This window comes from Carlito syrichta, unplaced genomic scaffold, assembly GCF_000164805.1.
Source record: "Carlito syrichta isolate Samal-C Ts95f unplaced genomic scaffold, Tarsius_syrichta-2.0.1 Scaffold143274, whole genome shotgun sequence".
In the NCBI taxonomy this organism is placed as follows: Eukaryota; Metazoa; Chordata; class Mammalia; order Primates; family Tarsiidae; genus Carlito; species Carlito syrichta.
The window spans coordinates 3,000-16,292 of record NW_007087370.1 but is presented as its reverse complement, the minus strand read 5'-3'; the positions used below and the strand labels follow the sequence as shown (position 1 = coordinate 16,292).

The window sequence follows — 13,293 nt, the reverse complement described above, 5'->3', positions numbered from 1 at the left end:
TGGGAGGATTGCTTGAGGCCAGGAGTTCAAGACTACCCTGGGCAACATAGCAAGACCTCTTCTCTACCAAAAATTTAAAAATTAGCCGGACATGGTAGTGAGCACCTGTAGTCCCAGCTACTCAGGAGGCTGAGGAAGAAGGTTCTCCTGAGCCCAGAAGGTTGAGGCTGCAGTGAGTTATGATTATGCCACTGTACTCCAGCCTAAATGACAGAGTAAGATGCCGGCTTAAAAAAAGTTAACACTATAGCATGTTTGAAGGTGATATACAGAATGACAGAAAGAAAAGGCAAAAGCAGGTTCAGGAAAGCAGGGTGACTTACAGGGTTATTTTTTGTTGTGGATTTCTTTTTTTTTTCTTTGAGTTGGAGTCTCACTCTGTCGCCCAGGCTGGAGTGCAGTGGCATGTTCCTGGCTACTGCAGCCTTGACCTGCTGGACTCAGGCGATCCTTCCACCTCAGTCTTCCAAGTAGCCAAACTACAGGTGCACATTACCACGCCCAGCTAAATTTTTGATGTAGAGACGATGTCTTACCATGTTGCCCAGGCTGGTCTCGAACTCACGGGCTCAGACAGTGCTCTCGTCTCGGCCTCCCAAAGTGCTGGAATTATAGGCTTGAGCTACCGCACCCAGTCTGTTGTGGTTTCTTAGGGGAGTTTTTTGTTTATTTTATTTAATTAATGAATTAATTTTTTGAGTTGGAGTCACTCCATCGCCCAGGCTGGAGTGCAGTGGCACACTCCTGGCCACCACAGCCTCAACCTGCTGGGCTCTGGAGATCCTTCCGCCTCAGTCTTCCAAGTAGCTGGAACTATAGGCATGCGCTACCACGCCCGGCTAATTTTTTGATTTATCGTAGAGATGAGGCCTCGCCAAGTTGCCCGGGCGGGTCTCGAACCCGCAGGCTCAGGCAGTCCACTCATCTCGGCCTCCCAAAGCGCTGGGATTGCAGGCTGAGCCACCGAGCCTGGCCGTTTATTTTTTTAGAGACGAGTCTTGCTCTGTCACCCAGGCTAAAGTGCAGTAGCGTCATCATAGCTCACCACAGCCTTGAACTCCTGGGCTCGAATGATACTCCCACCTCAGCTTCCCCAGTCGCAGGGACTGTAGGTACGCACCACCCTGCCTGGCTAATTTTTATGTTTTCATAGAATGGGATCTCATTCTGTTGCTCAGGCTGGAGTGCAGTGACACGATCCTAGGTCACTGCAGCCTTAGGGTTCTAGCCTCAAGCAGTCTTCACATCTCAGCCTCCCGAGGGAGGGATCGGATGGATTCTTCTCAAAAAGGGACATTTGAACGAATTGAAACATGATACATTTCACTTTTTCTGCAGCAGTCACACGCAGTAGGGTGCATGTGTACAGCATGGACCAGGGCACATGCATCCTACTGGTATCACATGCATAGTGGGCTCATACATGACATCCTCTCTCTGGAAAAGAATTTAAATTCTCAGCCAGGCAGGTAGAGATCTGAGGCTCAACTTGATTGGGAGTAAGCAAATTTTTTTCTACCAAGGGCCCAAGAGTAAACATGTTCAGTTTTGTGGTCCATACGGTCTCCATTTTAACAGCTCAACTCTGCCTTTGTGGCATCCAAGCAGCCAGAGAGAGGCTGGATGTGATGGCTCACGCCTGTAATCTCAGCATTTTGGTAGACTGAGGCGAAGGGATTACCTGAGCCCAGGAGTTCAAGACCAGCCTAGGCAACATAACAAGACCTATTCTCTACAAAAATAAAAAAAAATTAGCCAAGTGTGGTGGCATGCACCTGTAATCCCAGCTGCTTGGGAGGCTGAGGTAGAAGAATCCCCTGAGCCCAGCAGGTTGAGGCTGTGGTGAGCCATGATCCTGCCACAGCACTCAAGCCTGGGTGACAGAGTGAGATTCCCAACTCAAAAAAAAAAAAAAAATTCTTTTAAAAACGGGAAAATGTTCACAGACGTAAGTTTTTAAAAATAGCTTACAAAAAGAAATCCAGCCGGGCTCGGTGGCTCAGCCTGTAATCCCGCGCCTTTGGGAGGCTGAGGTGAGCGGATTGCCTGAGCCCGCGGGTTTGAGACCTCATCTCTACAATAAATCAAAAAATCAGCTGGGCGTGGTGGTACGTGCCTGTAATTCCAGCTACTTGCAAGGCTGAGGCGGAAGGATCGCCGGAGCCCAGCAGGGTCGAGGCTGCGGTGGCCGGGAGCGGCCACTGCACTCCAGTCTGGGTGACCGAGTGAGACTCCAACTCAAAAGAAAGAAAGAAAGAAAGACATCCATACGCTGATTGGCATTAACTACAGAGATTTATTTTTCACAGTTCTTGGGGCTGGAAAGACCAAGATCAAGGTGCTGGCATGGCATGTTCCTGGTGAGGGCTCTCTCCCTGACCTGCAGACAGCTGCCTTCTAGCTGGGTGGTCACATGACAGGGAAAGGGAGAGAGAGGGAGAGGACGAGGGAGAGAGATTGGGCGTACAAGCTCTCTGCTGTCTCTTCCTTTTTTTGAGTCGGGGTCTCACTGTCGCCCAGCCTGGAATGTAGTGACTCGATCCTGGCTCACCACAGCTTCGACCTTCTGGGCTCAGGCGATCCTCCCACCTCAGCCTCCCAAAGTACTAGGATTACAGGCATATGCCACCATGCCCAACCTGGTGTCTCCTTCTAAGGGCTTTCATCCCATCAGGAGGGTCCCGTTCTCATGTCCTCATCTAACCCTAATCGCCTCCCAAAGGCACATCCTCCAAATACCATCTCACTGGAAGTTAGGACTTCAGCACAGCTTTGGGGGACATGCAGGTGTTCAGTCCCCAGGCGTGGCTGACCTCACTCTATTATCAGGTTTCCATGAGGGCTGAGTTCAACGGGCACCCCCAGGTCATTGCCCCCAGGAAGACGGGAAAGGGCTTCTGTTCATCTTTTACTCTTTGACACCGTCCTAAGCCCTTGACATAGTTAAGTTAATTTACTTCTGACCAAAGCCACAGTGAAGTAGGTATTACCATCTCCGGGTTACTGCTAAGGAATCTGAGGCACAGAGAGGGTCAGTAAGTTGCCCCAAGTCACACAGCTTCAAGTGGCGATAAGGTTCAAAGTCCTTTCTGTGCATGATCCCAAATCTGGGCGGCAGTTCTGTGAGGTGGGGACCACGACGAATCTCATTTCTCAGAAGGGAAACAGAAGCACAGAGAGGATGAGCAACTTGCCTGAAGCCACACAGTGTGGATCAGGTGGTGGGACTGGCATGGTGACGTCCGGCATGCGTCCCTTTACCACCAGGCACCCCGGCAACTCTGCTCATTCTCTATCCTCTGCAGACAAAGACGAGTGCTCGGCCCAGCCTGGCCCCTGTGGCACCCACGGACACTGCCACAACACCCTGGGCAGCTTCCGCTGTGAGTGCCACCAGGGCTTCACCCTGGACAGCTCAGGCCGTGTCTGCGAAGGTAGGTGCCAGGGCTGGGGCAGGCTGGGTCCCCGGGGCCTCCTGGTGAACCCCCCCTCCCTCTCTCTGTGTCTCAGACGTGGACGAATGTGACGGCCCCCATCGCTGTCAGCATGGCTGTCAGAACCAACCAGGAGGCTACCGCTGTGGCTGCCCCCAGGGCTTCACCCAGCACTCCCAGTGGGCCCAGTGTGTGGGTGAGTGGCGGGGGTGGGAGGAAGCCAGGCCCCACACCAGAATCCACCCACAGCAGGTAACCGGCAACAGCCTCCCCACAAGATGCCGTAATGAGCACCACTAGCTAAAGACGGGATGGGCCCGCCCAGAATGTAGTGAGTTCCCCGCTGCTGGGAAGTCGGGGCTGCAGAGCAAGTGTGGCAAAATGTCCCAGTCCAGTCCTTAGGTCACGGCGGCCTGGAGGACCCAGTTGAGAAAGATTCTGAGATGCACAATCTGTGATTCTGTGATCACTTAGAACAAGTGCTGTGATTGGTTAGTGATGCCTGCCATGGGCACAGCAAGGACCAGTGGAGGCATGCCTGCTACATTTTTGCTGCAGAGGCCCTCAGTTTGGGGGGGTCTAATATTCTGTCCCTCTACCTCCCCCACCTTTTTGCTGCTCTAGGTCCTCCTGACAACAGTCTCGATTTCACCTCTTCATTCCTCTCCCGCAGTCCAGCTTTCCCCTTTACCCAAGACCCCTCCTTGGCCCGTCCCTGGGCCTCTGCGACTCTACAAAGCCTGACTCTCCTGGACCTTGTCTCCTGTGGCCTCTGTGATGGTGGCTGTTGCCACTCTCCTGGTGCCTTGAAGGCACTGCCTTCTCTGCCCCCTGCTTCCACTTCTCATAGTGGGTCTTCAGCCAAGCTCCTCTTGGGCTTCTCAGTCCCCCCCAGGTGAGGCCTCTGCCCTCAGGAGTCTCAGGGGTTTCACATACTGTCAGCCTTCTCCCTCTTGGCTTGTCCCCTCCTCCATTCCTTCCCCAGCTGTTTACTGAGCTGTGCGCGAGGCCCGAAGCTCAGATGCTGAAGTGAGTCAGAAAACAGAGGCCATCCCTGCCTCAAGTTGTCCAGTCTGGCAGAGGAGACAAGGACCTATTAGACAACCAATTAGGTTCTCATTTGGGGACCAGTTTGCCCCCTAGGGATGTTTGATCATCAGAATCGGGGCCTGGTGGAATGATGCACACTTGGAAACCCAGTACTTGGGGAGGCCAAAGTGGGAGGATAGCTTGAGCCCAGGAGTTTGAGACCAGCCTGGGCAACATAGCAAGACTCTGTCTTTACAGAAAAAAATCGTTTTTCATTAGCTGGGCCTGGTGGCCCACACCTGCAGTCCCAGTTGAGGTGGGAGGATCATGGCGCTTAGGAGCTGCCGGCTACGATGAGCTATGCTCTGCCACTGCACTCCAGCCTGGGGAACAGAGGGATACCCCGACTCTAAACAAACAGGCAAACGATGAGGGGGTGTTGCTTCTGGCGTTGAGTGGAGGCCAGGGTTGCCTCTCACCATCCCGCAGGGCAAGGTGGGCACCATCCCAGAGGACAGTCCGGCCCGAATGTCAGTGGGTCTGAGGGGGAGAGAGCTTGTTCTGGATCGCCCGGCGTTAGGGTTTAGGGGAAGTGCTGACCGCGTGGGGCCACGGGGGTGGGGCCGGGGGCGGGGCCAGACCTCCAAGGGCTCCCGCAAAAGCCTTGGCCTTGGCCTCTGGAGAGGGCGCCTCCGCCTGGAGGGCCCCAGGGCCGCCCCATTCCCCCTCCTCTCCCCACGCAGACGAGAACGAGTGCGCCCTGCTGCCCGCGGCCTGCGGGAGCGCCTCCTGCCGCAACACGCTCGGTGGCTTCCGCTGCGTCTGTCCCTCTGGCTTCGACTTCGACCAGACCCTCGGGGGCTGCCGGGACGTGGACGAGTGCGCCGGGCGAGGCCACCCGTGCAGCTACGGCTGTGCCAACACTCTGGGCGGCTTCCTGTGTGGCTGTCCACGAGGCTACTTCCGGGCTGGGCAGGGGTGAGTGGGGTGGACCGACCTCGAGCCCCGGGAGTATACGCGCACGCACACGCTTACTCGCCCCTGCAAGCACACACGTACACGTGCACACACATGTGCACACACAGATACTCCTGCACGCACATGGGTGTGCACACATATGTACACACATAAACACGTGTACTTGTGTGCACATAAACGCGCACATGTATGGAACCGTGTGCACACCGAGAATCCACTGGAAGGGCTCCCTTTGCCTGTGCCTGCAGGTGTGTACAAACGTATGAGCAGGCCGGACGTGGTGGTTCAAGCCTGTCATCCCAGCACTTTGGGAGGCTGAGGCAAGAGGATTGCCTGAGCCCAGGGGTTCAAGACCCACCTGGGCAACTTGGCAAGACCTCATCTCTACAATAAATCAAAAAATTAGCCGGGCATGGTGGTGCATGCCTGTAGTTCCAGCTACTCAGAAGGCTGAGGCGGAAGGATCGCCGGAGCCCATCAGGCGAGGCTGCGGTGGCCGGGAGCAGCCACTGCACTCCAGTCTGGGTAACCGAGTGAGACTTCAACTAAAAAAAAAAAAAAAAAAAAAGTATGAGCAGAGAGCCAAATATGCAGAAGTGTGGCAGCACACACAGGCTCACACTGCAACTATATAATTGTCCACATGGCACACACCCGTGCCAGCATGCCTGGGCAACCCCATGCAATCACAGGACCCAGTGTGGGTGTGGGTGTTCCCCTGTGTGATCATATCAGTGTACATGCAGTCTCACTTGTGCCCGTACCCTCCCTAGAGACGCTTATGTGTCATTGGTGCATACTGGTTTGCACAGGTGAGCAGGTACATGTTATCAGTCCCCTGCATGCTGGTTCACGCTCACATCCCAGGTACACACGAGCAGATTCACACATGCCTTTAAGCACATGTGCTTGCACGAGTCAGCCCTTGGGTGCACACAGGTATGTACAGGTTGGTTCACCCTTCCCATCTGTGCCCTTCCCCTCCTGTGTTCACACTCCCTTATGGAGGTACATACTCATTCACACATGGAGCCACTCCAGCACACACAGGACATTTGTACATGGGTGTTTGCAGCAGGACTCGGAGTGTAAGGAGGCTGGGTGTGGTGGCTCACACCTGTAATCCCAGCACTTTGGGAGACTAAGACAGGAGGATTGCTTGAGGACAGGAGTTCAAGACCAGCCCGGGCAACATCACGAGCCCTCATCTCTACAATAAGTCCAAAAATTAGCTGAGCGTGGTGGTGTGTGCCCTGGGAGTGTACACATGCGCACACGCTTACTCGCCCCTGCAAGCACACATGTACACGTGCACACACAGACACACTCCTGCATGCACTCGGGAGACGGGGGAGGATCACTTCAACCCAGGAGTTGGGGGTGGCAGTGATCTATGGTCGCACCGCTGCACTCCAGTCTGGGTGACAGAACAAGACCCTGTCTCTAAAGTAAATAAGTAACAGGAATGTGAAGGGTGGAGGGGGTGGCTGAGATCTCACCAGCCCGCCCCTGAAGCCCCCCTCCCTGGTCCTGGCCCAGGCACTGTGTCTCTGGCCTGGGCTTCAGCCCTGGACCCCAGGACCCCCCAGGCGAGGAGGAGCCGCGCTCACCTGATGCCTGCTATGAATGCAAGATCAACGACCTTTCCCCTCAGGACCGGCCACGGCGCAGCACCCGCTGGGACCACCAGGTGACGTGGGGGCTGCCCTGGGCAGGGTGGCTGGGGGACCTGACACACCCACCCAGCATCCACCCTTGTACCCTTTCCTGGGTCTGGGCTGCCCCTAGAGCTCTTGAACCTGCCTTGTCTCTGAAAACCTCAGTGTCCTTCCAGCACCGCTCAGTGGCAGCAGGGAAGGCCTGTGTCTCTGTCCCTCCTGCCTCCTCAGACCACCATCAGAGTGTGCAGGGAGGATGGTTTTGCAACAGATGCGAGCTGCTTGTCCATCGTCTAAAGAGTCCCTGAGGCCACTGCAAGTCAGTCCTGCAGCCATCACCCAAGGCGTCTGAAAATGAAACATGTATTAAGCACCTGCTGTATGCAAGCGCTGCCCCAAGCACTCTGCATTCAGTCCTGAGTAGCTGGGACTACAGGTGTGCGCCATCACACCTGTCTAATTTTTTGATTTCTTATGGAGGTGAGGTCTCACTGTGTAGCCCAGGCTGGTTTCGAACACCTAGGCTCAAGCAGTCCTCCTGCCTCAGCCTCCAAAGTGCAGGGATTATAGGTATAAACCACTGTGCCCAGCCATGACCTTTTTATGAGCAACTTTAATCTTCATGGCTAAGCATCCTAGGGCCCTTCTGCAGCCACTGCCTTCTGAGGCCATGATTTTACATTGTTTTCCAGAAATACCCTCACTGAGTAGGGAAGCCATTACCCCAAGCTCACCCCCACTACAGACATCTAAGACCAAACTCCTTCACTCCACAAATTTTACTGAGCATCTAGTGTGTGGTGGGCACTGTAATGAAGCACCAGAGAACTAGAAAATCTAAAATGCCTACCCTCGTGAGGCTGATACTCTAATAGGGAGACCAGACAACAAATCAATACTTAAAGCACGTCATATTTTATAACACATGATAAATATGACGTGATAAATGCTATGGGGAAAATCAAAGTCAGAAGTGGGTATAAGAGTATCATATTTGAGAGGCTTTCAATATTATTAGATTAAAGATGAGTATGTTGGCTGAGTCTGGTGGCTCACTCCTGTAATCCCAGCACTTTGGGAGGTTGAGGCAGGAGGATTGCTTGAGGCCAGGAGTTTGAAACCAGGCTGAGCAACAGTGAGACGTCAGCTCTACAAAAAGCCAAAAAATTAGCCAGGTGTGGTGGTGCATGCCTGTAATCCCAGCTACTTGGAAGGCTGAGGCAGAAGGATCGCCTGAGCCCAGGATGTCGAGGCTGTAGTGAGCTGTGATCAAGCCACTGCACTCCAGCCTGGGCAACAGCATAAGACTCCAACTCAAAAAAAAATTTTCAGAAAAGCAGATGTATTACTTTGCCCTCTTTTTTCTTCTTTTTCCCCTTGCTAGAAAAAACGGTGACTGTATATATTATCCCATAGTTACTGCTGGGAATTTATCTGTCTATCTATCTATCTATCTATCTATCTATCTAATCTAATCTATCTATCTATCTATCTATCTAAGCTTCACAAGGATAGAGCCCTGTGTCTAATGAATTTGCTGCCTTATCACCAGCCCTTGGTACTCAATAAGAGTGGCGTGGATGTCTGGACTCCTGGTATGCGCAGAGGTAGATTTGCTTTGTGCTTTTGCCTGCAATATCCACTGACTGCCAGCAGGTGTCAGTAAGATCACAAGTCTTAGCAACAGTCCAGGGGAAGGCCTGATATGTCCAGAACTGAGGGTCCCGGGAAGCCTTGAATGCAACAGTAAAACACTCCATCAGCATGTAAATGAGCAAAACAAACATAGCCTTGCCCAGAGCAAAGAGAAGAAAACAGATAACCTTCTGTGGAATTGGGTACATCACCAGGCCCGGGGGAACCTGCCATAGTGACTCTGTCTTATTCAGAGCCCTGTCCGGCTGCCAGGACCAGGAAGGTGCTTCAGAGCTGCTCCAATAAAGGGGGGTTTGTCATCTGCACACAGGGGGCTCTCAGAGAGTGCCAGATGCAGGAAGTGCAGCGGAAGCCGTGGGCGCTCTTCTGTCTGGTCCTTTCTGCTTTTTGGCCCTATTCAGTGTCCTGTTTTTCTCACTGTCAGCTCTGGTGTCCTTTGGGGGCCGGCTTCCGCTGAAAAGCCCTTGTTCCTAACACCTCTTAGGGCCCAATATCATCAGACTAATCTCTGGGCTGCTGGGTCTCTAAGAGCAAATCTTTGGTCCCTTCAACCAAAGCTAGCAGCGGTCTGATGACAAAGGTGCCTCAGCCGAGACCAGGGGTGTGGAGTCATTGTGTCTGGGAGTGGCCATCTATCTACCTGTCTCTTTGCTGGTTACCTGAGAACCAGCCTCAGCCCTGTGCTGTTGTGTCTATGGTCCAAGTGGACCACTGACCTTGCGCCTAGAGGGCTAGACACAAGAGGTCAAGGGCAGCGTGTGCCCCGTATTCTCCAACACTTTATTTTTTGGAGTTGGGGTCTCACTGTGTTGCCCAGACTGGAGTGTCATGGCTTGCTGCAGCCTTGACCTCCCGGGCTCAGATGGTCCTTCCGCCTCAACCTCCCGAGTAGCTGGGACTACAGGTGTGTGCCACTGCTCCCGGGTAATTTTTTGATTTTGTCTTAGAGATGAGGTCTCGCCATGTTGCCCAGGCTGGTCTTGAACTCCTGGGCTCAAGTGATCCTCCTGCCTCAGCCTCCCAAAGTGCTGGAATGACAGGCATGAGCCACTGTGCCTGGCCTCTCCACTTTAAAGATTGGCCAGCATTTCCTCCCCACCACATCCCACATTTCCAGGGCTCTGACCACCCATCTGGTCTTTCTCCCCAGATGAGCCTGGCCACCCTGGACTCTGAGGACCTGCTGACCTTGGGCCTCAACCTCTCACGTCTGGGCCAGGCTGAACGCATCCTGCAGCTCAGGCCGGCGCTCCTGGGGGGCCGGGTCCGCTATGTCATTGCCCGGGGCAACCAGCAAGGTTTCTTCCTCATGCGGCACCTCCACGGTCTCAGCTCCCTGCAGCTGGGGCGGAGGCGGCTGCAGCCTGGAACCTACCAGCTGGAGGTGGTGAGCAGTGTGGGGGAGCCCTGGCCGGAAGGATGGCCGGAGCCAGGAGGCCTTGCCTTGCGACTGAAGGTGCAGGTGCAACTGTTGTAGTTGCGTGAGCCTCAGTGGGCCCCGGAGCACCCATGCCCATTGGGAGGGATGACAAGGGGACACCCTGGAACTCAGGGAGAGCGGGTGCCTCACGGCGACCTCAGGCAAGCCCCGCTTCCGCTCAGGCCTCAGAGCCAGCTTGGGGGACCCCGACACTCAGGCCTTCTGGGAGGCAGCCAAAAGCTGCGACTCCGCCCTCTGCCCCACTGCCAAGGTCGGGATGTGGTCGCCGTATCTGGTCAATGTTGGACTTAAAAACTTCTGGACAGCACTGTGGTCCACCCTGGGGGATTGGCAGGACGTGGAAACGGGCAGCTGGGCTGAGCACAGGCTTGACCCTCAGAGGAGAGGGGTCCAGACCCTACACAGCCATTTGCCGCCTTCCACCCTCCCGTTTTGAGGATGCTTTTATATCAGAAGTGGAGACAATAAAGTTATTTTGGGTTAAGTCTGCCTGCTCTTCGGCAAGTTCTCAAAGGAGGCGGACGCTGCCCTCGCAAGGTCAGTGAATCTCGTGGGTGGGGAAGCCAGAGGCCCCGTGGACTCCCCAGTCATGATAACAACAGTTCACACTTCCTGACCACAAGCTACATGCCAGACGCCGTTCTGAGTGTTTCACAGTTTTTTTCTTTGAGTCGGGGTCTCACTCTGTTGCCCAGACTGGAGTACAGTGACATGATTATGGATCATCACAGCCTCCACCTGCTGGGCTCAGGCAATCCTTCTGTCTCCAGAGAAGCTGGGACTACAGGTACGTGCCACCACACCCAGCTAATTGATTTCTTGTAGAGCTGAGGTCCCACTGTGTTGCCCAGGCTGTTCTCAAACTCCTGGGCTCAGTCGATGCATCCTGCCTCAGCCTCCCAAAGTGCTAGGATTACACGTGTGAGCCATTGCGCTGGGCCCCAATATTTTATAGTTACTGACCCCTTTGGTCTTCATTACAGTGACCCCACAGGCTGGGTGTGGTGGCTCACGCCTATAATCCCAGCACTTTGGGAGGCTGAGGCGAGAGGATTGCCTGAGCCCAGGGGTTTGAGACCAGCCTGGGCAACTTGGCAAGACCTCGTCTCTCCAATAAACCAAAAAAATTAGCCAGGCGTGGTGGCACCTGCCTGTAGTTCCAGCTACTTGGAAGGCTGAGGCGGAAGGATCGTCGGAGCCCGGCAGGTCAGGGCTGCAGTGACCGTGAGCGTGCCACTGCGTTCCAGCCTGGGCGACAAAGTGAGACTCCAACTCAAAAAAAACAAAACAATAACCCCACAGGACAGGTGCTGTAGTTACTCTCCACATTTTATCTTTTTATTTTATTTTTTCTACAGAGACAGAGTCTTACCATGTTGCCCAGGCTGGTTTTTAACTCCTGGCCCCAAAGAGTCCTCCCACCTCAGCCTCCCAAAGTACTGGGATTACAGGCATGAACCACAGTCCCCGTTTTTTACAGATGGGAAACTGGGGTTAAGTGACTTGGCCGAGATCATGACAGGTTGAAACTCGGGCACTGCCCAGGCCATTGACCACCATGCCACCCTGCCTGGTCCCAAGCGGGCCAGACCTACCGAGCTCATGCTTATCGTGTCACTGAACATGTGGTCGTCCTGCACTGTGTGCTCTGTATGTCACGGATGTAGTAGTGTGCTTGGTCCCCGGCAAGCCCTTCCAGAGCAAATATTATCGCCCTTATCTTACGGGGAGGAAGACTGAGGCTTAGACTGTAAGAATCCTGCCTGGGTCACCCACATCGTACACATGAGGCCTAAATGTGACCCCATTTCTTCTGAGATTGTACCCTGGTCCCTGGCCCCAGACCACCAGGGTATCCCCTAGACATGCTGCATTTGGTTTTCATCCAGAATATTCTCTGTTGTGATGGAAGCTGAGGTTGCCGAGGACTGAGGACACACCGCCAGGTGAGTGGTACTAGCGCCCAACCCCAGGACTCTGGTCCTGACCCGCTTGTCTTACTGGGGACCTCTGGGCAACCTGTAAGGGCTTCTCCATGTATCAGCCAGACTTGCCACAGCCGTGATGTCTGGGCAGTGCATGTGCAGTGACCTCCGTTTTACAGAGGAGGTCCCAAGCGGAGTAAGGAGTTGTCTCAAGGTCACCAACTGTGAAGTGCAGCTCGCAGCCACCTGCTGGCACTTGGCCCCTGGGGCGCTGTCTGTTATGAGGGCAGTGGGGGAGGAGCCCAGATCTCAGGGTGCGGAAGACCATGTGGGATTCACGCCAGACTGGGGCAGCAGCGACTCACACCTCATGAAACATGACAGTGCCGGGCGTGGTGGCTCACGCCTGGAATCCCAGCACTTTGGGAGGCGGAGGCGAGAAGATTACTTGAGTCCAGGGGTTCGAGACCAGCCTGGGCAACTTGGCGAGAACTTGTCGCTACAATAAATTTTTAAAAAATTAGCCAGGTGTGGTGGCATGCACCCGTTGTCCTAGCTACTTGAGAGGCTGAGGCGGAAGGATCACCCGAGCCCAGCAGGTTGAGGCTGTGGTGGCTGTGAGTGTGCCACTGGGCAACAGAGTAAGACTTCGATTCTTAAAAAAAAAAAAAAAAGGAACATGGCAGAAGTGACACATTCCTCCTCAAAGGTTTATTTAAAAGTCATAGAAAAGCACAGTAGAAAGCCAGAGCTTTGCAAGGTTCCAGAGGGACACTCAGACATGGCCTGGGGTAGTTGGCAAGAAACTGAGAGCCATGACCAAGGGTCGACTCTGGTCTCTGGAGCAGCACGGGACTTCAAGTACAGCCAGCTCCCTGTTTCCAGCTGCCGGAAGGGGTTGTGGAGGTGGACAGTGAGGACCAGGGCAGGCACAGGGATGACGACTTGGCCCGGAGGACAGAGGGACTGAGGCAGCCAGGCCTGCAGAGAACGGTCCAGCCTCTCATGCTGGCGGATCCCAGGGATGTACAACTCATGGTCCTACAGGAGGGATTCGCCTGGGGATGGCATTGGCAACTGTGTAATAATAAGAAATATACACATTGGTCTCTACCCCCATTCCCGGCATGGAGCTGCTAAAACCCTTGTATTTTTTTTTTTTTTTTTTTTTT

General features: G+C 54.1%; 1 protein-coding gene across 1 annotated transcript in view; it reads left to right on the top strand.

The window, feature by feature from the left end:
* The window catches only part of FBN3 (fibrillin 3), a gene marked incomplete at its 5' end in the record, with an annotated part of 49,335 nt that extends 39,078 nt beyond the window's left edge, over positions 1 to 10,257 (top strand). Inside the window, 5 exons of the mRNA XM_008050219.1 lie at positions 3,306 to 3,434; positions 3,511 to 3,630; positions 5,207 to 5,441; positions 6,981 to 7,136; positions 9,911 to 10,257. Of these exons, the coding sequence (XP_008048410.1) occupies positions 3,306 to 3,434; positions 3,511 to 3,630; positions 5,207 to 5,441; positions 6,981 to 7,136; positions 9,911 to 10,232 (962 nt within the window). The remainder of the gene's footprint in view (positions 1 to 3,305; positions 3,435 to 3,510; positions 3,631 to 5,206; positions 5,442 to 6,980; positions 7,137 to 9,910) is intronic.
* Between the last annotated feature and the right edge of the window lie 3,036 nt (positions 10,258 to 13,293).